The 25,331-nt window shown below is 41.0% G+C and overlaps 1 protein-coding gene and 1 long non-coding RNA gene across 4 annotated transcripts in view; one reads left to right on the top strand and one right to left on the bottom strand.

Annotated features, from left to right (window-relative positions):
- Positions 1-25,331, bottom strand: part of LOC114148589 (transient receptor potential cation channel subfamily M member 4-like) — a 95,532-nt gene that overhangs the window by 23,180 nt on the left and 47,021 nt on the right. Inside the window, exons 10-16 of the mRNA XM_028023973.1 lie at positions 18,452-18,570; positions 17,804-18,106; positions 16,332-16,433; positions 11,645-11,773; positions 11,313-11,442; positions 9,021-9,166; positions 7,668-7,780 (exon numbers count right to left, since the gene is read on the bottom strand). Of these exons, the coding sequence (XP_027879774.1) occupies positions 7,668-7,780; positions 9,021-9,166; positions 11,313-11,442; positions 11,645-11,773; positions 16,332-16,433; positions 17,804-18,106; positions 18,452-18,570 (1,042 nt within the window). The remainder of the gene's footprint in view (positions 1-7,667; positions 7,781-9,020; positions 9,167-11,312; positions 11,443-11,644; positions 11,774-16,331; positions 16,434-17,803; positions 18,107-18,451; positions 18,571-25,331) is intronic.
- Positions 255-4,555, top strand: LOC114148590 (uncharacterized). 3 transcript variants are annotated; one of them, XR_003596302.1, is made up of 3 exons: positions 255-706; positions 742-834; positions 2,988-4,555. It is a non-coding gene; the product is annotated as an uncharacterized LOC114148590 (long non-coding RNA). The 3 variants fall into 3 exon arrangements; XR_003596303.1 differs by lacking the exons at positions 255-706; positions 742-834 and adding exons at positions 2,534-2,631; positions 2,856-2,895; XR_003596304.1 differs by lacking the exons at positions 255-706; positions 742-834 and adding an exon at positions 2,764-2,895 and having other exon boundaries at positions 2,988-3,851; positions 3,943-4,555.

Consider the following 25,331-nt stretch of genomic DNA (forward strand, 5'->3'; position numbering starts at 1 on the left):
CTCCTGGCTTTGACCACCACCAGTTCGCCTACAGAGCCAACAGATCCACAGAGGACGCTGTGATCACGGCCCTCCATGCTGCTCTGTCACATCTGGAGCAGCAGGGGAGCTATGTGTGGATGCTCTTTGTAGACTACAGCTCTGCTTTTAATACCATCCTCCCTCACAGACTGGTGGACAAATTGGGGGACCTGGGTCTCCCTCACTCCACCTGCATGTGGATTCTGACCTTACTGACCAACCGACAGCACGGTCCGAAGTGGCAAAATTTTTCCATAGGCTTTGACACCGCCGTGTTCTGCCACTATGCCTAAGTGGCTGCAAGAGCTCATTTGCCACCTCGGTATTCCTTTGAATGGGCCATTTGGGCGCTTTTGGAGCCATATGGGTGCAGTTGCAGTTCATGCAAAATCCCCTGGATGGAGCTCTTGTATTAGGAATAGAATCATGTCAGATTTTCCTTTTCAGCTCAGAGGGCTTGCCACCTGGGTATTCTGACCAGTGCTCCTTCGTGGCAAATTGGATTAGCTGGGTGTGCTAAGCGTCTGAGTGCTGGTGGTTCATGGGTAGTGTGGTCCACGGGTAGTGTGGGGCATGGGGAGGCCTGCCACTTGGGTATTCTGACCAGTGTTCCTTCGTGGCAAAGTGGCTTAGCTGTGGGTGCTAAGTGTCTGAGTGCTGGTGGTTCATGGGTACTACTCTGGAGGTCCATGGGGGTGGTTCATGGGTACTACTCTGGAGGTCCATGGGGGTGGTTCATCTGTCCTCCATGCGGGGTTATGGTGCTCCATTCCTGGGTACTTGAGCTCCATGAGTCCCCCTGGTTCTCTGGAGGTCCAAGTGTTCAGTGATGATGTGCCCTGGTTCTCTGGAGGTCCATGGGGGTGGTTCATCCTACCTCCATGCGGGGTTATGGTGCTCCATTCCTGGGTACTTAAGCTCCATGAGTCCCCCTGGTTCTCTGGAGGTCCAAGGGGGTGGTTCATCTGTCCTCCATGCGGGCTTTGGGTGCCCTAGCCCTGGGTACTTAAGCTCCATAAGTCCCCCTGGTTGTCTGGAGGTCCAAGTGTTCAGTGATGATGTGCCCTGGTTCTCTGGTGGTCCATGGGGGTGGTTCATCCTACCTCCATGCGGGCTTATGGTGCTCCATTCCTGGGTACGTAAGCTACATGATGTGCCCTGGTTGTCTGGAGCTCCAGGGGCTGTTTCATCCAACCTCCCTGTGGGGTTATGGTGCTCCATTCCTTGGTAAATGAGCTCCATGAGTCCCCTCCCTGGTTCTCTGGAGGTCCAGGGGCTGTTTCATCCAACCTCCCTGCGGGGTTATGGTGCTTAATTCCTGGGTACAGAAGCTCCATGAGTCCCCTCCCTGGTTCTCTGGAGGTCCAGGGGCTGTTTTATCCAACCTCCCTGCGGGGTTATGGTGCTCCATTCCTGGGTACAGAAGCTCCATGAGTCCCCTCCCTGGTTCTCTGGAGGTCCAGGGGCTGTTTCATCCAACCTCCCTGCAGGCTTATGGTGCTCCATTCCTGGGTACGTAAGCTACATGATGTGCCCTGGTTGTCTGGAGCTCCAGGGGCTGTTTCATCCAACCTCCCTGTGGGGTTATGGTGCTCCATTCCTTGGTAAATGAGCTCCATGAGTCCCCTCCCTGGTTCTCTGGAGGTCCAGGGGCTGTTTCATCCAACCTCCCTGCGGGGTTATGGTGCTCCATTCCTGGGTACAGAAGCTCCATGAGTCCCCCCCCCCGGTTCTCTGGAGGTCCAGGGGCTGTTTCATCCAACCTCCCTGCGGGCTTATGGTGCTCCATTCCTGGGTACTTAAGCTCCATGATGTGCCCTGGTTGTCTGGAGGTCCAGGGGCTGTTTCATCCAACCTCCCTGCGGGGTTATGGTGCTCCATTCCTGGGTAAATGAGCTCCATGAGTCCCCCCTGGTTCTCTGGAGGTCCAGGGGCTGTTTCATCCAACCTCACTGCGGGGTTATGGTGCTCCATTCCTGGGTACAGAAGCTCCATGAGTCCCCCCCCTGGTTCTCTGGAGGTCTAGGGGCTGTTTCATCCAACCTCCATGCGGGCTTATGGTGCTCCATTCCTGGGTACTTAAGCTCCATGATGTGCCCTGGTTCTCTGGAGGTCCATGGGGGTGGTTCATCTGTCCTCCATGCGGGGTTATGGTGCTTCATTCCTGGGTAAATGAGCTCCATGAGTCCCCCCCCCGGTTCTCTGGAGGTCCAGGGGCTGTTTCATCCAACCTCCCTGCGGGCTTATGGTGCTCCATTCCTGGGTACTTAAGCTCCATCACTCCCCCTGGTTCTCTGGAGGTCCATGGGGGTGGTTCATCCTACCTCCATGCGGGGTTATGGTGCTCCATTCCTGGGTACTTAAGCTCCATCACTCCCCCTGGTTCTCTGGAGGTCCAAGGGCTGTTTCAACCTACCTCCATGCGGGGTTATGGTGCTCCATTCCTGGGTAAATGAGCTCCATGATGTGCCCTGGTTGTCTGGAGGTCCAGGGGCTGTTTCATCCAGGTTGTCTGGAGGTCCAGGGGCTGTTTCATCCAACCTCCCTGCGGGCTTATGGTGCTCCATTCCTGGGTACATGAGCTCCATGATGTGCCCTGGTTCTCTGGAGGTCCAAGGGGTCTGTCATCCAACCTCCCTGCAGACTTATGGTGCTCCATTCCTGGGTACATGAGCTCCATGATGTGCCCTGGTTGTCTGGAGGTCCGAGTGTCCAGTGATGATGTGCCCTGGTTCTCTGGAGGTCCAAGGGGTCTGTCATCTAACCTCCCTGCGGGGTTATGGTGCTCCATTCCTGGGTACTTAAGCTCCATGATGTGCCCTGGTTCTCTGGAGGTCCAAGTGTCCAGTGATGATGTGCCCTGGTTCTCTGGAGGTCCAGGGGCTGTTTCATCCAACCTCCATGCGGGGTTATGGTGCTCCATTCCTGGGTAAATGAGCTCCATGAGTTCCCCTGATTCTCTGGAGGTCCATGGGGGTGGTTCATCTGCCCTCCATGCGGGCTTTCAGTGCCCTAGCCCTGGGTAAATGAGCTCAATGAGTCCCCCTGGTTCTCTGGAGGTCCATGGGGGTGGTTCATCTGCCCTCTATGCGGGCTTTCAGTGCCCTAGGCCTGGGTAAATGAGCTCCATGAGTCCCCCTGGTTCTCTGGAGGTCCAAGGGGTCTGTCTCCCAACCTCCATGCGGGGTTATGGTGCTCCATTCCTTGGCAAAGCCCCCCCAGAGCAGGGGGGCATCAGAGGAGGTTGTGCCTGGCTTCGTTTATTCTTCCAAGTGTGTGTGATGACCCGAGCCCACCTTTGGCCCAATAAATGCACGGGACCCCCCCTTAAAGCCCCCGTGAATGTTGGTTCCCATATGGCATCAATGCAGTTGAAAATGATACCCGGATGGCAAGTCCTGCAGCTCTGCGTCCCAAGCTGGTATCGAACCAGGCTCTGCCGGGTGGGAGGCAAGCTTCTTAACCATTGTGCCACGGGAGAGTGAAGTTCGGTCCGCCCAAACGGCACGGTATTTGTGGTTCGACTGCCCCCCCGGAAAGGCAGAAGGAAATCTCTGCTGAGAAAAGGCACCGACAATGCGCCAATCACTTAACTGCTATTTGGGCATACTTCTTTATGATACCCATTTGGCAAGCCCCATGTTCCCGAATACCCAGGTGGCAATCCTCCCATTGTCCTAAACACCCATTTGGCAAGCCCATGTCCACAAAGGCAGCCTTACCAGGGGCACGAGGCTCTGGGCCGTGCGCACTGGTGGGTGTAGTCCGTGTAGGGGTGCTTAAGTGTGGGGTACCCAGGTTCCAACGGTGCTTAAGTCTTGGTCCCCCAAGTGGCAAGCCCCCATTGACATAAACACCCAAGTGGCAAGCCCCATGTTCACGAATACCCAGGTGGCAAGCCCCATGTTCACGAATACCCAGGTGGCAAGCCTCCCATTGACATAAACACCCAAGTGGCAAGCCCCATGTTCACAAATACCCAGGTGGCAAGCCCCATGTACTCGAATACCCAGGTGGCAACCCTCCCATTGTCATAAACACCCAAGTGGCAAGCCCCCATTGACATAAACACCCAGGTGGCAAGCCCCATGTTCACGAATACCCAGGTGGCAAGCCCCCATAGGCATAAACACCCATTTGGCAAGTCCCATAGAGTGAAATGTGACAAAGTGTCAGTTGTATGGATAAAAATACCCAATTGGCAAGCCCCCATTGATGGAATACCCATGTGGCAAGTTCGGGTCCAATACCCAAGTGGCAGTTTTCCCCATTGAGAGAAACACCGAGATGGCAACGATGCCATCTGGTGGCAGAAACACGTTACTACAGCGAATGTTGCCACGAGGGAGGAAAAACCATGATTTTTGTGAAAAGTTTGTCCTCTTTGGGGGTCTCTGACAGGGAGACCGGGGGTCTTAAAAATCGGTAGGGGGGGTCATAAGGGTAACGAGGGATGACCGGATTTTTAGAGATTGACCCCGTAACCCTACGACCTAGGGTTAGCCCTCCAGAATTTTTAGAAAAAGGCCCTTTTTTTCCCCCCAGGGTTAGGGTTAGGGTAGGGTAGGGATAGGGTTAGGGTGGGAAAACATACATCCACTGCCCTCAGCCTTAGTACTGGCTCTCCACAGGGCTGTGTGCTGAGCCCCCTGCTCTATTGTCTGTACACATACGACTGCACCTCTGCCCACCACAGCAACACCATCAAGTTTGCTGATGACACCACAGTGGTGGGGCTCATCTCAGGAGGCGACGAGTCCGCCTACAGGGGTGAGGTGGAACGGCTGTTGCAGTGGTGCAGGGAGAACAATCTGCTCCTCAACAACTCAAAGACAAAAGAACTCATAATAGATTACAGGAGGAATAAAACGGACATTACACCACTAGCCATTGGGGGAAAATGTGTGGAGAGGGTAGCTGATTTCCATTTCCTGGGGGTCCACATTGAGCAGGGCCTCACATGGAACATGAACAACTTCTTATCTTATCTTATCAAATATGTCTATGCTTTTCCTGCATAGACATATTCATATACACATAGGCATAAGTGTATATCATTTATGTCTATGATATACACAGCATGAGAACTGCCTGATGCCATCCCAACAGTGAAACATGGTGGTGGCAGCATCAAACTTTGGGGATATTTTTCAGCTGCAGGGACAGGACGACTGTTGCAATTGAGGGAAAGATGAATGCGGCCAAGTACAGAGATATCCTTGAAGAAAACCTCTTCCAAGTTCTCAGAACCTCAAACTGGGTCGAAGGTTCACAATGATCCAAAGCACACAGCTATAATAACAAAGGAGTGGCTTCGGAATAACTCTGTGACCATTCTTGAATGGCCCAGCCAGAGCCCTGACCTAAACCCAATTGAGCATCTTTGGAGAGACCTGAAAATGGTTCCACAAACGTTCACCATCCAACCTGACGGAACTTAATACAGCCAGGATATTCAAATATCCACTATCCTGGTTTTGTGAAGCAGGCCTCTGGATAAAAGATAAAGCTAGGCTTGACATAATGTGATCTGCATATTGGTTTATCCATTTTAGAAGGGTTAAACCAGGCTTAGTGGGGATTCATGTCAAGCCAGGTCTTTATGGAGGAATTTTTCTGCCATAATTTCAGAGCACACATTTTCATTTTGAAAGCAGGACTTCATGTCTTTTGTCTCAAAACTTGTAATGTTTACTCAAACCTTTCTCCTCGCGCTCTTGCAGAACTCTCTGCTCACTTACGAAACATTTTCTACTTGCTTTGAGACCGCCTTTTGGCACCGTCACCTGGCAACCTCCAATAGAATGAAAGTGTTGTACTGGATCCGTTTGTTTCCTTCTAGCGGGTGTGCCTGTGTGGCTACTATTGATGTAGCAACCTGATCCACCTATTCAATGTAGGGACTTGGTTGGGTGAACAAACTCCTGCCTTCTCACATAGACTGCTCCAGCTCTGCTGTCGTAGGGACAGATACAGGAAATCCTTCCTGCCACATGCCATCTCACTGTACAATAAAAGCTATATCATTGTTCTGCACTAATCAGTCCAATTTTGCACAACTGCACTGTGGCACACTTGCTATACATATATTTAAATATACATATCTGCATTTTTTGAATCTTTGCAAGGACTGCTCTAAGTTGCTTTTTATATTAACAGCATTTTATATTTTTACAATTTATAGCATTTTATATTTATTTTTTATTTTATCTACAACTACTACTCAGTGGTAGTTGTTATTGTGTCTTGTCTCTATGCTGTAACTGCGAAGTAATTTCCCTGCTGGGATGAATAAAGTACTTCTATTCTATTATTCTATTCTATTCTATTCTAATATCAGAAGGCTGTTAGCGATCAGAAGGCTGATCTGCTTCTGATCAGTGTTGGCAGTGCTTCTGATCAGTGTTCAGTGTAACATGAAGCAGAAAGCTGAGGCCATTGTTTCTCCCTACATCCAGAGGGTGGCGCAGGTTGCTCCAATCGATAGTAGCCACACAGGAACACCGCCTAGAAGGAAACAAATGCACCCAGTACAACACTTTCATTCTATTGGCTGAGGGGTTGCCAGGCAACAGTGCATTCTTGTTCCAGATCAAGCAAAAAATGTTTTGTAAGCATTTTTTTCGCAAAAGCGATTGTGCTCGCTTTTGTAAGCGAGCACAATCCAAGCAGAGACTACGTCTGAGCTCAAGGAGAAGTGTTGAGTACAAGCATTATAAGTTTTGAGAAGAAAGATATGAAGTCCTGCTTTCAAAATAAAAATGTAAGCAAAAGTATTTGAGAAAAAAAGACATGAAATCTTGCTTTCAGACTGAAAATGTGTGCTTTTAGAGTATGGGAGAAAAATTCCTCCATAGGCCTTATGCAGTTGAGGTTCAAGGTGTTAAATGTGTCTTGTTACAATGTTATGAGAGACAAAAGAATCTTCAGTAATATCCTATGGCTAATGCCTACCTGAGTTCAAAATAATAAGATTAAGGTAATATACACATGACCACCCTCTGTACGTTCAGTTTAGCTAAAGATCCGTAATCACAGAAAACAGATTCCTTTGATGTACTGTTAGTCAAGACTCAGGAACGAGGGATGAAATCTTGTTTATTTAATGTACAAGAACTTCAAAATTACCATTTCAACATTATCAACATGCTAATTGGACTGAACTGGACTCTAATGACAGCAATTTTTATTAATTTTCATTTGACTTGATTTATTCTTCTCTGACATCTGTGTACAGACCCTTTGTTAAGAGTCTGTAATATGTGAAAGAGCCTTGGAGTAAATTCAGCTGAACTAAAAAGATGCATCATTGGTTGTGAAAATATTAGAATGACTTTGGTTCTAAATACATAATCACAAATTTTGAGGACACAAACAATGCATTCTCATTTCCAAATCAATTACTTATTAGGAGGAAAACTAAACTTACACTCTGCTTTAGAAAAACTATTTGATACATTACTTCTTTTTGCAATGTCAAAAAAAGCCTCAGCAAGGACAAACTAAACTCAATCAATAAAGTGTTGTTCTCTCACAGTAAAAAAAAGTCAGAAAGAAATCAACAATTTCAAATCAAATAATATTAATACAAGCACAAACCCTGATATTAAGTTCACAGTTTTGCAGAGCAATAAGGGAAGACTAACCTGAAGCTGATCAGATTGGTGTAGATGAGCGGAGGCATGAGGAAAGAGAGTATCAGCTTCCAGACCTTGGTAGACCTCTCCATGTCACCCCACCATATCTCAGACAACAGAGACTACAGCAGAGAAACAAAAGGTTACGATGTAATCAAAGACAGAAGACCGATGATATTCAGCCTGTATCTACAGCCATAATCAGTCCAAGAACACTGAGAAGCCTGACAAATGTGAAGTAGGCCAAAAATGTCATTACTCAAGTCAAAGTAATGATTTTTTTTATTATCTTCTCCTTCTCTTCAAAATTCTGTTTAGAGACTGCCACCATAAATACACATAGATAATGCTTATTATAGTGTGTGAGGATGGCGGTTGGAACTGAGATGTTGGAGTTATGCAAAGCTTGCACTTCATTGCAATGCAAGCATATACAACTAGCTATACATAGTATATGTAATTTATGTACAGTTATCTGGGGAGTTACTTTGCCATTCAAGACTTCTAAATGTAGACAAAGATCTGAAAATGATACCAGCTTTCTGAGTTTATTATCATACTTGTCGAGCTCAAAAAATTAACATCTCTTCTCTATTAACTATTTCAGTAACAGGTGTTAGGAGTATTTTACTTTCTTATTAAGTTATGATTGGTTTTCACTGTTTTGTTCACTTTACAGAAGGTATGTGATCACAATTACACTGTGTGACAAGAATGTATTCTGTCTAAAATACAGCTTTGTTGCAATGAGTACTAATGGTAAATGGCTTTTACTTTTATAATGCTTTCTCATTCACCCATTCAAGCATACACTGATGGTGGCAAGCTACTGGATGGTAGCCACAGCTGCCCTGGGGCAGTCTGACAAGTACTAATTCTGAAATATGCTAAAGAGTGATCTGGTAAACTTTTAACATCTCCGTGTTTCTGTGGAGGAGTGGAATACAGTACTAATAAGGTTGACTATAGTATTGAAAAAGGTTAAACACAAGATAATCAGGGAACTCTGATCCTTAGAATAATTTGACTAAATAACATAATTTTCTTAGTGCAAAATCAATATAGAAATAAACTGAGAACAGATTGGATTTGAATTTGGTGCACGTTTGCTTTATTTTCGCCATCATTTCTCACATAGAGCACCTGCATTTCTCACACAGAGTGATTTCAAATAGTTTTGACTAACGGGCATAAACAAGAAAGAAATTTACTCATCCAAAAGGTGATAAATTTATGTATAGAGCAAATGCTTTCTTAGGCTTTGGAACACAAGAGAAGCACAGTGGGAATCATCTTCAAATGGAGAAAACATGGGATTCAGTCACTGACAGGCCAGATTTTTGGAACTATGTATTTTTCTACCTGAACACCATCATGACTGAAGAACAGTCGGGCATCGGCTGCCGTGGCCATCTCCAGACATGTAGCCCCGCCCCACACAGGAGACTTCCTTATAAGGAGTGTGAAGGAGAGGCTCTCACTGCTTTGGTAACACTCACCAAATACATCTGAAAATACAGGATGAACAGAACATGAACGTTTTGGGACATAAGCTGGCCGGTTTAACACTAAGTTCAAATCTATGAATTTGAAATTAGTGTTAAGCACATCCATTGTTCTTGGCTTTGTTAGGTCAAAGAAGAGACAACAAAGTGCCTCATTGTTGATCACAAGCCATTTTCATTTACACTATCTCCTGATCAGACCTCATAGGATGGATTAAGACATGAGAAATTGGTAAAACTATGCTTTATATTAATCTTAATATTACTGGCTTGTATTAATGACTTTAATGCTCAATAAACAAATAACTTGGTTGACAAAGGTAACATATTAGCCTTTTACATGGAAGTTAAGCTAGAGTCATAGTCAACATTCATAAAAGTAATGAACAGGTGCAGGATGTTGGAAATATTAGTTTAATTATGCTAGTTTTTAATGTAAATTTTAGCTAATGTTGAAATATTAGATTATGTTTGTTTTTAGTAGCCCTCAATTTGGTTAACTTTAGATTCTGTTTAATCTACATATAGCCTAATCAGTAGAGTATTTTAAATTAGATGTAGTATTCGATTTACCATATTTTTTGAACTATAAGCTTCTACCCTTTCCCCCACACTTTGAACCATGCGGATTATAGCCCAGTGGTGTGGCTTATAGTAAGGTGAGCTCTATACTGTAGTCTGGAAAATACAGTAATTAAAATTAGTCTACTTAGTACAATTTTTCATATAAGATTACAACCTTAAAAATGTATAAGTTACATATATTCATCTGAAAAAATGCTGTAGTTCATTATAACCAAAGAAGCAGAAATCTAATCAGAAAAATGTTAAGCATAATAGATGTTTTAGTATTGAAATTGCTCATGTCTGTTTTATACGAGTTTGAAGATATTATATGGGATGGGTGCTAATTTTTATAATCAAAACCTGTTTGATGTAGCAACGCGCCAGGTCAATGGAGAGGTCAGGAGGGCTTTGTGTGGAGTTAGAAAACCAGTTTGGGGCAGTATGGAAGATGGAAGTACACCTGGCTGATAAAATTCGGTCCTACATTTTTTGAGTAGAAATGTTTCCGCATGAAATGGCACATCCATTGTTTTTAGCTTGGGAAGCTGCTTTAAGGAGTGTAGGGAGAATGGCTTATTTAGTGAATTTACTAGATGCCTAGACCTTTAGTAGAGTTGTTTTCATGCAGCATAAGACGTGCATTGTTCCTGGCCTGAAAAAGTCTCATGCTTTGTCTGCGTGCAGCGGTAGCCCGGAACCACGTGCTGCTGGGACGTAGGATGAGTCCACCTCTTAAACAAATAATGTCAGAACGCATCAGACAGAAAAAAAACGGCTTGATGTACTTTGATATAAAGTAATTGAGCTAAAACAGCTATTCAGATCGCTGGGGTGAGACTGCATTTTTTTTCTGTCCACACAGCGCTCCCCTGAGACATGTCTTCGTAATTTGTATTTTTCTAAGGTAATCAATGTTTTCTTTGTGGCTTTGGTATCTAATCAAATTTTATCCATTTGATTGTTTGAATAAATTCTGGTTCATTGTGAAGTGATTGTTGTCTTTATGGTTTCACATTTACACGTGGGGAGACAAGACACGAGCAACAGGTAGAAATATCTCATTCTTAACAAGGTCAATAGGTTAGAATATCTTCAAAAAGAAAATTTAGTTCTATTACTTGGTTCATAAAGCAAATCTCTGGCTTACAGCTGATAAAAACTAAATTCACTTTCTCAGAAAATTTGAATATTTCATTCATCTGTCCATCCATCCATCCCTGCTTATTCTCTCAAGGTTGTATAGTTTTATCAGACTGATACTTTTAAAAATATTTTTATATGTTGTGGCCCACACATTCTTGAAGAATGGTGACTGACTACTACCAGCCAGTCGATCAGCAGACAGTCACTGAAACTTTCCACAAGCAATGCCTGAGATTTTTACATTTGGCGAAAAAGTAACAGAATAAACTTTTCCATATTCATTTCAAAACATGGCCTAGTTAAGGTTAACCCTCTAACCCAGGCCTGTTACTAAGATGTTTAAACTCTATATGTAAGGTAAAAATTCATTCAATTAGAATTCTTAGGCCTTCAGCCTTAAAGGAACTAACTGATAAATATTTTCTCTGTGCAAACTCACCATTTGCCAGCTTCTCAAACCTCTGTGCCAATTGTTTCATGGCCAGCTTGTTCTCTGAGTCATTCTCCAGTTTGGAAAGCTCCCTCAGAATCTTACAGGCACCAAGAGCACTTAGCACAGACTCCCCTGCCTGATACGGAGACACAGCAAGCCAATTAAGAAGCAATGAAATGAAGCTAAATAAAAGGCAATTTAGAAAAAGGTAGTATTAGGACTTGCACATTAATGCTACTGGTTCTGAAAGAACAATCATCTTCAAATGGTCAAGTTAAAGCTAATAAGTTCACACACACAAGCCTTGGACTAAAGTTTTTAAAGTAACATGTTCTCACCATTTCCCAGAAGTATATAGCCATTTCAGTGCGGTTCTGTAAAACAGCCCAAATGAAGAGAGCTGCCCAGGGTGAGAGGCAGCACTGGTTACTATATATACATTCGCCCTGCAGGAGTTTGTTGACTTGCTGAAGTTTGGAAAAGACAAATCAGAGCAAGCAGTTAGTTTCTTTCTTATCTCTTTTTCTATTCCACACATAATATGATTTTACATGTTGGTTTTACCTATAAGATTGTTTTATATACAATAGATATCTCTCATGACATATTTATATCAAACTCATTAATGATCAATCAATCAATCAATCAAATTTTATTTGTATAGCGCATTTCAGCAGCAAGGCATTTCAAAGTGCTTTATATCATTACAAACACAGAAACACAATGCAACATAGAATCAATAATCAAAACACAGCATTAAGTCAAGTTCCATCAATAAATTTGTAATTGATTACATTTCAAATACAATTCTAAACAGGTGGGTTTTTAGTTGAGATTTAAAAGAAGTCAGTGTTTCAGATGTTTTACAGTTTTCTGGAAGCTTGTTCCAAATTTGTGGTGGATAGATGCTGAAAGCTGCTTCTCCTCGTTTGGTTCTGGTTCTGGGGATGCAGAGCAGACCAGAACCAGAAGACCTGAGAGGTCTGGAAGGTTGATACAACAACAGCAGATCTTTAATGTATTGTAGTGCCAAGCCATTCAGTGATTTGTAAACTAACAACAGTATTTTAAAGTCTATTCTTTGAGCTACAGGGAGCCAGTGTAGGGACTTTAAAACTGGTGTTATGTGCTCTATCTTCCTGGTTTTAGTGAGAACACGAGCAGCAGCATTCTGGATCAGCTGCAGCTGTTTGATTGATTTGTTGGACAGACCTGTGAAGACGCTGTTGCAATAATCAATACGACTGAAGATGAACGCATGGATGAGTTTCTCTAGATCTGGCTGAGACATTAGTCCTTTAATCCTGGAAATGTTCTTCAGGTGATAGAAGGCTGACTTTGTAACTGTTTTTATGTGGCTCTGGAGGTGATGGTCAGAGTCCATCACTACTCCCAGGTTTCGGGCTGATCGCTGGTTTTCAGTTGTAATAACTGAAGCTGTGCATTGACTCTAGATTGTTCCTCTTTAGGTCCAAAAATAATAACTTCAGTTTTGTTTCTGTTCAGCTGGAGAAAGTTTTGGCACATCCACACATTTATCTGTTCTAAGCATCTGTTCAGTGATTGGATGGGCTCTGAGTCACCTGTTGACATCATAATGTAGAGCTGTGTGTCATCTGCATAGTTATGGTAGCTAATATTATTTCCTGTTATTACCTGAGCTAGTGGGAGCATATAAATATTGAATAAAAGGGGTCCTAGGATTGAACCTTGGGGTACCCCACATGTGACCTTTGACCTCTTTGATGAAAGGTTTTCAATTGAAACAAAGAAATCCCTGTTCTTTATGTAAGATTCAAACCAGTTAAGCACTGGACCCAACTCTCCAGTCGATTCAGTAATATGTCATGGTCAACAGTGTCAAAAGCTGCACTGAGGTCCAACAGAACCAGCACTGTGGTTCTCCCACAGTCCGTATTTATATGGATGTCATTGAACACTTTTACGAGGGCGGTCTCTGTGCAGTGGTGAGCACGAAAGCCAGACTGGAAGGAGTCAAAGCGATTGGTTATTTTTAGGAAGCTAGTTAATTGTTTACACACAGCTTTTTCAATAACTTTGCTGATGAATGGGAGGTTGGAGATCGGCTTGTAATTCTGCATTAGTGATTTGTCCAGACTGTTCTTTTTTATCAGTGGTTTGATTACTGCTGTTTTCAAAGCCTGGGGGAAAACACTTGATGAGAGTGATGAGTTACTATTTGGATCAGATCAGAAGCAATAACAGGCAGGACTTTCTTAAAGAAATGTGTGAGTAAAACATCCAGACAGCAGGAACTTGACCTTAGTAGACTTATAATATACTGTAGAAAAAAACCCGGCTCCCAAATAGGATCCTAAAACGGCTCCCATTGTGGAGCTGGTTCCAATCGTTCACTTCAAAGAGCCGGCTCTTAGAGCCGGATCGTTCGCGACCGACACATCACTACTGTACTCAGTGCCAGTCTGTGAAAGCTGCAAGACAGGTGAGTTGCGTTTTTCAGCACACAGTAGAAATGTGTTAGCACCATAATTTTTATTAACTTAGACAAATAGTGTGAAATTTACTAATTACTAGATGTGTGCCTAGCACCAATTTTTGTACTTTTAGTTTAGTTAATATTATCAAACACTTCATGTGCTAAGTTAAAGGCTAACTTAACGCTCTGTTGTAGTGTGCTGAATGAAGCGGAGCCGTTGCACTGATTTGAACTCCCCATATGTTCTCATTCAGGTACATCATTTATTATTTTATTCTTCAATGTACATTGAAAATATTAATGCTTTACTGTACTCTGTGCCAGTCTGTGAAAGCTGCACGAGAGTGTGCTGAATGAAGCGGAGCCGTTGCACTGATTTGAACTCCCCATATGTTCTCATTCAGGAAATAAACTGCTTGATAAACCAGAAACTTCTCATTTTCATTAAAAATCTACACAGTCGAGGGGTTACTGGGGCCGGCCTGGTACAGTGGAGTGAAGCAGAACCCGGTTACACTGAATCAGAACTCACTTTCGGAACCTGTTCCCCTCTCTGAAGAAATTGTTCTCATTGGTTGTGGAGGGACATTCAGCAAACCCCGCTGCATGTATGAGGTGGAAATTAAACTGTATGGCGAGACATGTGTTGTCCCTGTATTAGTAGTAGGATTTGGCAAACTCTGTGAGCCAAAAATCCCAGTCCATTCCTACTTGGTTTTGAGTGAACTCATTTGTTTAGTCTTTATATGGACAGTTCAGCAACATAACTGTAATGGAATATTGCTTTCATCAAATATATATCTGTATTGTGTTTATGGGTTTAAAGTTGACAGAATTATAGGGTGTAAATGGCATCATATTGATCTGAGAAGGGCAGAGGCCTGATCAACCGTATGTTCCTTCGAAACCTGTTTGTAGGTGGCTCTCAAGCTGAATGCTACACTTGGTTACGGGAACCCTGTGCCAAATCTTTATCAAATCTGTCAGTTTTCCATGTATTGGGATTGTAAAATTTAGACTGACTTGGATTTTGGTGAAATATAGGAGGGGTGGATGTAGCAAGTGTGTAAAACTGATTATATTTCACCTCAAATCCATCCTCATTATCTATACTGCTCAAAAAAATAAAGGGAACACTTAAACAACACAATATAACTCCAAGTAAATCAAACTTCTGTGAAATCAAACTGTCCACTTAGGAAGCAACACTGATTGACAATCAATTTCACCTGCTGTTGTGCAAATGGAACTTTGTACAGAACAAAGTATTCAATGAGAATATTTCTTTCATTCAGATCTAGGATGTGTTATTTGAGTGTTCCCTTTATTTTTTTGAGCAGTGTATGTATATTTGTTTTTCTTAGTTTTTGAATTGTTTTTTATTTTGGCGGAGAAGCTTTTATTTTCTTGTTTCCTGTTTCCGCGTCATATCTTGTGTGTTTGCGCTGCCCTCCTCAGTTCACGCTGAGCTGCGCTGAGGAGAGGTGAGTGTACAAAGTTGTCTTCTGTTTGTGTATTGAAATATTCAAAATGTCCTAAAAAGTATGTTTGCCAAACTCACAAGTTGTTATATGTTGTTCCCCAACTATTTTATGTTTAGCGCAGCACTGTACTGGCTATTTAATTCCCACGTTAATGACATTTATTGAGTTTACCATGTCAATGTGGTTATTTTTGTTCTTTTGATTGGTTAAGGTCTGTGTGGGAAAGCCAGAGCCCAAGAACTGCTGTGCTGCGAATATTCTTGTTTTAAACAGGTATGTGAGTTGCTTCAAAATGTCATCTGGATGTTAGATTAATGTATTTAGTATATTTTCATATTATAATGGAAAATCCTTTTTGTTATTAATTCAATTTGAATTATAAAAATTGTAACTAATGGGCCGATTATTTTTGTTTGGGTTTTATTTTAATTTTCTTGACATTTTACTTTATTTATTTGTCAATGTCTGAGAAAATTTTGGTTGGTTATAACACAGTCCTGTATCAGTTCGCGCCGAGCTGCGCTGAGGAGAGGTTTGTGGGGGAAAGCCAGAGCCCAAAAACTGCTGTGCTGAGAATATTCTTGCTTTAGACAGAATAAACCTACCCTACTGCTGCAATACACACCGGGGTCCTTGTCTGCTGGTTCCTTTTGCCCATTACACACAACGCAGAGTACATACAACAGATGAGTCGGATGAGAGGGCTACATCTGCAATGTGGAGGGTATTATCCACAGTCCTGAGACCAATTCAGTCATAAGAAGGTCCAAAAAAGTAATGATATTGTCAGGGTCATTTATGAGACTACATTAGTGTTGGTTACTTTTCAATTTTACAATTGCAGGAGAATGTCACTGTACTGATTAATAATTTTCTAGCATAACATTTAAAGCAGAGATTTTGATCTGAATATTTTGGCACATGAATCCATTTGAGGATGAGAAGCAGACAAATATTTTCACAATGTCAGATTATTTATTTTTTTAGATAAAACAAGTATATGTAGTGAGTCAAACAGAAGACTTTTGCCACCTCAATGACCTGTGAACAGGTTCTTATGTAAATAGTTCTGTACTCACTGACCTTCAGTGCTCTTCTAGTGCCCATCCTGGGGTCAAGACCCAGAGCTCCATAGTAGAAAGGCTCACAGACATCACCTAAGAGATCCTGCAGCAGGCGGGATACCTGATGGACAGTCACAAACTTTGCTTTGATATGTATTATAAGTTTGCCTCCCTTATTTGTTTTTCTACACATAATGTGATTATTTAAGTGGTCTTTAGCATAACATGCAAAGCATACTGAAAGAAATCAAATATGTTAAATTGATTATGGTTGTAAAGAGTCACAGAGTAATCATAGAAAAATTCAATTTATTGCTACAAGTGTGGGCCATTGCTTGAATTTGATGAATTCAGGTTTTCCAATAACTTCCATGTCAACTGGTGTATAAAATCCAGTAGGTAGGCACAATGACTGCTTATACAAACATTTGTAAAGGAATGAATCGTTCACAGAACCTCGGTGAATTCAAACATAACATAATAGGATGTAACTTATGCAGAAGGAGATACTGAAAGGCAGAGTGCACAGAGGTCACCAATTTTCTGAAGAGCCATTATCTTCAGACCCCCAAACTTCAAGTGGGGGTCTGAAGAACTAACCTGACCTTTATATAATTGATTTTAATGACCAAGTAGCTACACCTAGTCCTTATCCACCTTATTCCTATATTTCATTTTGTCTTATAGAAACTCATTGCTGACCCAAACATTATGATAAAGACTCGGATCAGACGATTATCATTAATTATCCTCGTAATAGCAGAAAAAACCTCTCCTCGCCCCCAAACACAGAAATAGTTTGGCTGCAGAGAAAACTTATGACTTTAACTTTATCAGGCTGCCCCAGTGCTGGACCAAATGCCCGGTTCACTACAGGCAGCCTGAGTCGGTCCCACCAATGTGGATCAGAATCAGATATTCTGATATAAAGAAACAGCCTGCCTATTTCTAGTCATGTAGAAATAGGATTAGAAAGGAATGCCTCTGGTAGGCACTCCCTCTGTGCCTACCAGAGAGTTTTGCATTAATTTATTAATAACATTATCTTCATTTTATCTCCTGCCTCTGAGTCTGCATGCATTCTGGATCTAACAACACTCCATGTAGCATTGAGTTGCTTTGGAATTGAGTCGCTTTGGGAAATATTAGTTAATCATTAGTGTTTTAAATCACACAAGATGGATTGTCCAGTATTAAAAATCTTGTTGTACTTTCAAATTTTCAATTATGTAGAGAACTTCAAGCTTTTATTGAAGCATAACAGTTATATTTTAGGACAAACACATTTAAGTTAATGCAGAAAGTAAAAAGACATTGTTACATTATATTTCTTAATGTGGAATAGGAATTGGCTATAATCAGTATGAGTAGGTCAGAGCTTTACAAAACTGATTGGATATTGAATACGTTTGAGTTCCTTGTTGACCTTACTACTACTTTCCCTCAGTTGTTCAATCAAACATCTGCTTGCTGCTCAAGTGTTGAACTCACCTCAAACAAACTAAGATCCTTTGCTGAAGCACCTGTGTTTACTTCCATATGGAAAGTCTCCATGGCACCTGGTGCAGCTCCGTCCACAGACAGCTGAGATCCATCCAGGCTCTGTCGCTCACTCAGACGCCTCTGGAGTAGAATGTATGCCAGCAAGCTATCTGACAGTGAGCGATACAAGCTCTCCAAGCGATTATTTGTCAAATAATTCAGGATGTTGAGACCATTATCACAGAAGAGACGCACAAACTGGGGCTTATTATTGATCAAAGCATCTGTCATGGAGTCCTCAAGGTCCTCATACTGAAAAAAAAAGTCAAGCAACAATGTCGATAACAGTGTTTTTCAAACTTTGTCTGGCAGAGGACCACTTAACCCAGCTAGCAAACACTCACAGACCACCTAACTAGAAATTTCCTCGGAATAACACATCTTAATACGTACAACCTGAAATGAAAACATTAGCCTCTTAACACACTTATTGTTGTTTTCTGTCTTCATCAGATAAGGTCCAGATAAGACTCTTATCTGTTCCTTACCAGATATTTAGATATTTGAACATAACATTTGAGAACCCCTGAGCAAGGTGTTTGAAACTAGAACCAAATTAAAACTCTGGTGTTCCAACAGAGTATAAACAAAAAATACCTTCCACTGTATGTCTCCATTGAAGAGCTCAGCTTTTGCGATGTCTACTCGATTCCAGGCCACAGCCAGTTTTAGCTCCTCTGTGTACTCACTGGCCATACTGGTTAAACGTTTACTAGCTTAACACAAACACAGTAGACAAACAACAATATCAGAGTGACAAATTATAAAAAATATATTGCCTTAGTTTTGCATAATCATTTTCAGGGGTGTCAAACTCCAGTCCTCAAGGGCCGGTGTCCTGCAACTTTTAGATGTGCCTCTGCTGCACCACACCTGAATAGAATAATTAGGACATTAGCAAGGCTCTGGAGAACTGATCTACACAAGGAGGAGGTAATTAAGCCATTTCACTCCAGTGAATGTACTGTACATTCCAGTGAATGTACATTCTAGTGAATGTAATGATGTACCTGTGGCACGTCTAAAAGCTGCAGGACACTGGCCCTTGAGGACTAAAGGACTGGATTTGACACTTGTGATTTAAGTGATAGAATACATGAGAACTATCATCTTTAAAATAATCTTCATTCAACATAAAATTAAAAACAAAGTTTGTAATCTTTATAAAATTAGATTGCACTGAATTTCAGACCATGCTAAGGATTCTACCAAAAGCATTTTTCCCCACACTAGTTCATGACAGTGGATGTGGTCGCTTGGCAGCCTAGCTGGGTTGTTCCTGGTAAGATTGGTAAATTATCCAGATTTGAACAAAATTATATCACCTTGGTGATTTCTTCATCAAGTGATAGATCAGTATAGACAATATGTGACCAACATTGTCAAAATTAATTGCAACATATGTTACACGAGGCTGTAATGGAATAATATGTAGTAATAAAGTAATAATTGGTATTGATTTAAAATAAATATTGGTGTTGATAATAATTGTATGGTAATCTGTAGAGGTTGTACTCTGGTGCTGGTGCCCTGTGATGGGTAAATCATGAAAATCTCAAAAATAATACTGGTTCAACGGAAAAATAAAACAAGTGTGATTTATTGAACAGAAGGCATTTCTCTTCAAAGACTGTTATTTAATGGCTTGGTTTTAATCAGACTGATCTGTTTTGCAAGAGGATTATGTTGGCATAAATGAGTGAAGCTATTCTAATTATTAAATTTTTTGCATTCCTTGAAGTAGCTACAAGGTGAGGTGGAGTAGCAACCATTTTCATTTACTTTTATTGATTAATCACAAGCCTATTAATAGCTAGAGTTATTTTAAACATCTACATTTTAGTTTCCCTTATCTAAATTGTACCAAAATCAATTCTGCTTATTGCTTTGTATTATCCACCATGGACTTACTCTTACCTTTTGGATCAGGTTTTAAAAAATGTATTTAGTGTTCAATACAGATAAGGCCATTATAATTGAGGATTTTATACAAATCCTGAAAAATACAGAAATTGATAACCTTATAACACATTATGTAATAGCACCACAATGTGTAGTAATGTAATATAATAAAAACATTGTTAAAACGGCATTATTGGTGCAAAATGTAATAAAATCCTTGAGTGCATTTTACAATACTTTCTGCCACAATTATAATAACATTAAAAGATTTTGAGCCAATTATTCCAAATTGTGAAGGTAACACTTTTTTAGAAATATGATATTGCATTAATTAACTGGTGCATCAGTTAATAAACAATTGCAAATTGTTTGTGTTCATTCTAATCATTATACAATTGAAACCAAATATTTACATAGACTGAATAAAAAGACAGAAATAAATGTTCTCACTGTCTGAAGTAAAATCTTACCAAACCCCTCATGCTTTACATCAGTTGGAATTACCAAAATTTTTGTATTTGCTCAATGCTAGAAAACTTGATGAGAACATTTTTAGAATTTTTTTGTAATTTTCCTCAATTTCAAAGGTTTACATACATTTGGTTAGTATTTGGGATACTGTTTTTTTAAAATGTATGTTAATTTGGTGCCCTTTCATAAGATTAATTTAGATAAATCTTTTTCTTCTCTTTTCAATGCCTTTCAAGATATGGTGTTGCAGCCTATTTTTCACATATCTGAAAGAGATTTCAAATACTTGGGCATCTTTATTAGTTCTGACTTATTCTCATCTTACTACTCCTCCCTCGTTATGAAAATTAAGAATGATTTGTTGAAAAGATCCCTTTTATCTACATCACTTCTCAGTAGGGTTAATACAATATAAATTTATATTCTTCCTAGCTTAAACTTGTTCCAAAGTCTCTCCTGGTACATCTGTTCTAGGTGCCTCCAAATCCAAGACCATGGACGTCAGCCAGAAAAGGGTAGAGGGCTTTCTCCTCGTCGGGGAGGATGTCCTGCCCCAAGAGGAGGAATTTAAGTATCTCAAATGAGGGATACTTAGAAATATATACAGTGTATATATTTGTATACAGTATATAGAGTGCCTTGAACCTTTCAACCTTTTGCCACTTTTCAGGCTTCAAACATAAAGATCTAAAATTTTTATTATTTTGTGAAGAATCAACAAGTGGGACACAATTGTGAGGTGGAACGAAATTTATTGAATATTTTAAACTTTTTTAACAAATAAAAAACTCCAAAGTGGGGCGTGCAATATTATTTGACCCCCTTGAGTTAATACTTTGTAGCACCACCTTTTGCTGCAATTACAGCTGCAAGTCGCTTGTGGTATGTCTCTATCAGGTTTGCACATCAAGAGACTGAAATTCTTGCCCATTCTTCCTTGCAAAACAGCTCGAGTTCAGTGAGGCTGGATGGAGAGCGCTTGTGAACAACAGTTTTCAGCTCTTTCCACAGATTTGAGATTTTAATTGAGGTCTGGACTTTGACTTGGTCATTCTAACACCTGGATACGTTTATTTGTGAACCATTACATTGTAGATTTTGCTTTATGTTTGGGATCATTGTCTTGTTGGAAGATAAATTTTCCTCCCAGTCTCAGGTCTTTTGCAGAGTCCAACAGGTTTTCTTCCAGAATGGTCCTGTATTTGGCTCCATCCATCTTCCCATCAATTTTAACCATCTTCCCTGTCCCTGTTGACAACTTTGTCACGTGGTGTGAGCTGAACCACCTGCAGCTCAATGTGACAAAGACCAAGGAAGTGGTGGTGGATCTAAGGAGGAGGATCAGGACACTGGTGACCGCTGTTACCATCCAGGGGGTCAGTGTGGACATTGTGGAGAACTGTAAATATCTGGGTGTCCACATTGATAAAAAACTGGACTGGGTCAAGAACACTGATGCTGTGTACAGGAAGGGCCAAACTATCCTCTACTTTCTGAGGCGGCTGAGGTCATTCAACATCTCCCGGACTTTGCTCGGGATGTTTTATGACTCAGTGGTCGCCAGTGCCATCCCGTATGCTGTGGTGTGCTGGGGCAGCAGGCTGAAGGTGGAGGACACCAATAGACTGAACAAACTGATCCGGAAGGTCAGTAACATCGTTGGAGTGGAGCTGGACCATGACAGTGATGTTAGAAAGAAGGATCCTGTCCAAGATTCAGGTCATCTTGGACAACAAGTCTCATCCAATCCATGACATGCTGCCCAGATACAGGAACACCTTCAGCCAGAGACTCATTTTAGAATGAGTCTCTGGCTATGGTGAGTCTCTTACTTTCTACTCACCATAGAAAGTAATTTCTGCCTGTTGCCATCAGCCTTTACAATGCCCAAGTCTGTGCTAATTGATTCATTTATATTGCTCATTTATAGGTTATTTATTGGTTAATATACAGCATGTTAATATATTCTATTCAATTCTATTCTATTTCTCTCTCTCTCTCTCTCTATATATATATATACATATATATATATATATATATATATGTATATATATATATATATAGAATAGAATAGAAGAATAGAAGTACTTTATTCATCCCAGCAGGGAAATTACTTCGCACTTACAGCATAGAGACAAGACGAGACAAGAGACAAGACACAATAACAAGGTCCGGGTGTTGAGTCTGGAGTTTGGCTGTGTCAGAGATGATGACGTCACAGGCCACCGCTGCATCAGCTGATGGGGGAATGTAAACAGTGATCAAAATGGCGGACGTAAACTTCCTCGGTAAATAACACGGCCGCATTCCCACAGCCAGAAGTTCAATGTCCGTGCTACAAATCTGTTCCTTCATGTTAGCATGACCGGGTTTACACCACCTCTCACTCACATAAGTGCAATCCCGTCGCCCCTCTTCTTCCGACTCTTGGAAAAGTCCCTGTTCCCGCGCACCAAGGAAAATCCAGGAACCTCCACGCTGTAGTCCGGAATGAGTGAGTGCAGCCAGGTTTCCGTGAAGCAGAAGATACTGCACTCCCAGTACTCCTTCTGCGCCTTCTCCTCTTCTACCTCCGTTTAACTCCAGACCCGCAGCCCCGTCGTCTCCTCTGCAACTCCTCCGGGACCACAGGCCCGTCTCCGGGCAGCAGCAGAGGCCCACACAGCGCAATCAGCCGTTCACGCGAGCAAACAATGCCGCTACTCCGCTCGGCGAGGTTCTCAGCAACCAAGAGTAGAAAAAGTAGCAGAAGAACGCGGAGAACATTGACAGAACCACATCCAGCCATTGTGGAAAGCCCAACTGATGATCCATGGGTTCTTCAAGCACGGATCAATAATCGGTTACAGCAAATATACACAGACAAACACACACGACGGGAGCTGCGTCTGCAGGCAGCCAGCTGCGCCGGCGCCATCTTGACATGTATATATATATTGTATATACTGTATATATATATATATATATACATATATGTATATAAAATATTGCACGCCCTACTTTGCAGTTTTTTATTTGTAAAAAAAGTTTCAACTATCCAATAAATTTCCTTCCACCTCAAGATTGTGTCCCACGTTTTGTTGATTCTTCACAAAATAATACAAATTTTAGATCTTTATGTTTGAGCCTGAAAAGTGGCAAAAGGTTGAAAAGTTCAGCCCCCTTGAACTTTTCAACCTTTTGCCGAGATGACCTTTTCGCAAGGCACTGTATATATATATGTTCATGGGTCTTTGCATATATAATTTATGTATCTAAAATTATATTGTTTGATAAATATGGAATATATCAAACATGTATATTTTATACTTATTATATATTTTACCAATACATTTTCACATTTAAATTGTAATAAATTATAGTGAATGTTCATAAATAAGAAATTTATGAAAATTCATATTTCAGGATAAATCACATTGACATTATGTACTTATGTTCAATATGCTGCAGTATGTATAAAGTGGTACTCATTTGCAGTGTTGTATAGTAACGAAGTAAAAATACTTCACTACTTTACTTAAGTATATTTTGGAGTACTTCATACTTTCCTCGAGTATGAACATTTTTGATGACTTTCACTTTTACTTCACTATATTTCCGAACTTAATTGCGTACTTTTACTCCGATACATTTTCAATGTGTGGTTTAGTTACTCGTTACAAAAAAGCGAGAGAGAGAAACGCAAGTGTTTTGATCTCACCTACTGATTAGCAATTAGCAAGTAGGCTACCGAACAAAGTCCGTAGCCTACTTGCCTGGGCTTGTTCATCACCACCAATAGGATACACCTGTTTCGCTTCTCCCATTAAACACAAAGCAAGTCTCGCAATCAGCAGCAGTCACATGGAGGAGGAGACCGAGACCACAACGACTGCTGGTGGCTCCAGGGGAACCACCAGCTGGTGATGAGAGCCCATGGCCTTATTTAAATACAATACACTCTTTCGTGGGTGTTAAAGATTCATCGTACCGCATGCAGTTTATGTTATTCCTGCCCGAAGATGTGGAAATTCTATCTTACAAAAACTCCCCGTCCAACTTGAAGAAACACATCGAGGTAACTTCTTATGAAATGGTTATAATCCTCCTGTTTCAGTAACTATAGCTTGGTCACTAGGCACTACTGTATTGTGAAACGTTGACCATAAATGAACTTTGTTTGGCATTGTTTCAGTTCCACACGTGGTGTATTTTGCTTAGGCTTAATGTTGACTGTAGCAGGCTACCTAGACTCCTCTGTTCAAGGGGGGGCAGAAGCCATAGCGATAGCAATTTAGACTAAATTTAACGAATGTAGGAAAGGCATGCAAGTTCAAAACCAGGTTTACAGATGCCAATAAGCTGCATTTCCCTCCCAATTCTTTTTTTCTTTTGCATAATGACCAGTTGTGTGCACCACCTACTGACTGTAGCATTGACTGATTCACTGATTTGTGAAGTAGAGTAATCATAACAGCTCTTTTTCTTCATGTTGGCCGCATTTTCTGTACTATTTATTTTTCTCATTTTCAGCACTGACCTTACTTGAAGGGAAAACTTAAGGCTTACAAAAACTTTGTATTTTCTGTCCTGGAGGGTATACTAAGAAGCTGGTTCAGTTGTAAAGCAGGTTAAGTTAACCTTGTGCTATAGGTAAAGCACCTAATTTTCTTAACTAAATGATGCCTGCAGGTATATCTATTAGCAGGTTTAATTTTGCCTGCACTTGGTTGTGTACATTATTTTAAGTGTATTTGACAAGTTTACCAAAATATAAAAAATGTCATTCAAACTGCATTTGCTTTGTTTTACTTTTTACTTGTACTTTTCATTACATTACTTGAGTACATCCATTTTTACAGTAATTTCCATACTTAAGTACAAGAAGTTTCAGATACTTTAAGACTTTAACTCAAGTAACATTTCAGTCAGTGACTTGGACTTTTACCAAAGTCATATTTTGGAGAGGTACTTATACTTTTACTTGACTCTGAGATTTCAGTACTTTATACAACACTGCTCATTTGTATATTTTGCTGTATATAAATATATTACATGGATATATAATATTTTATAATACATGTATCTTCAATATATAATTCAATGTATCTACCACATATATTAC

The sequence above is a fragment of the Xiphophorus couchianus genome, chromosome 7, assembly GCF_001444195.1.
Source record: "Xiphophorus couchianus chromosome 7, X_couchianus-1.0, whole genome shotgun sequence".
NCBI classification, from domain to species: Eukaryota; Metazoa; Chordata; class Actinopteri; order Cyprinodontiformes; family Poeciliidae; genus Xiphophorus; species Xiphophorus couchianus.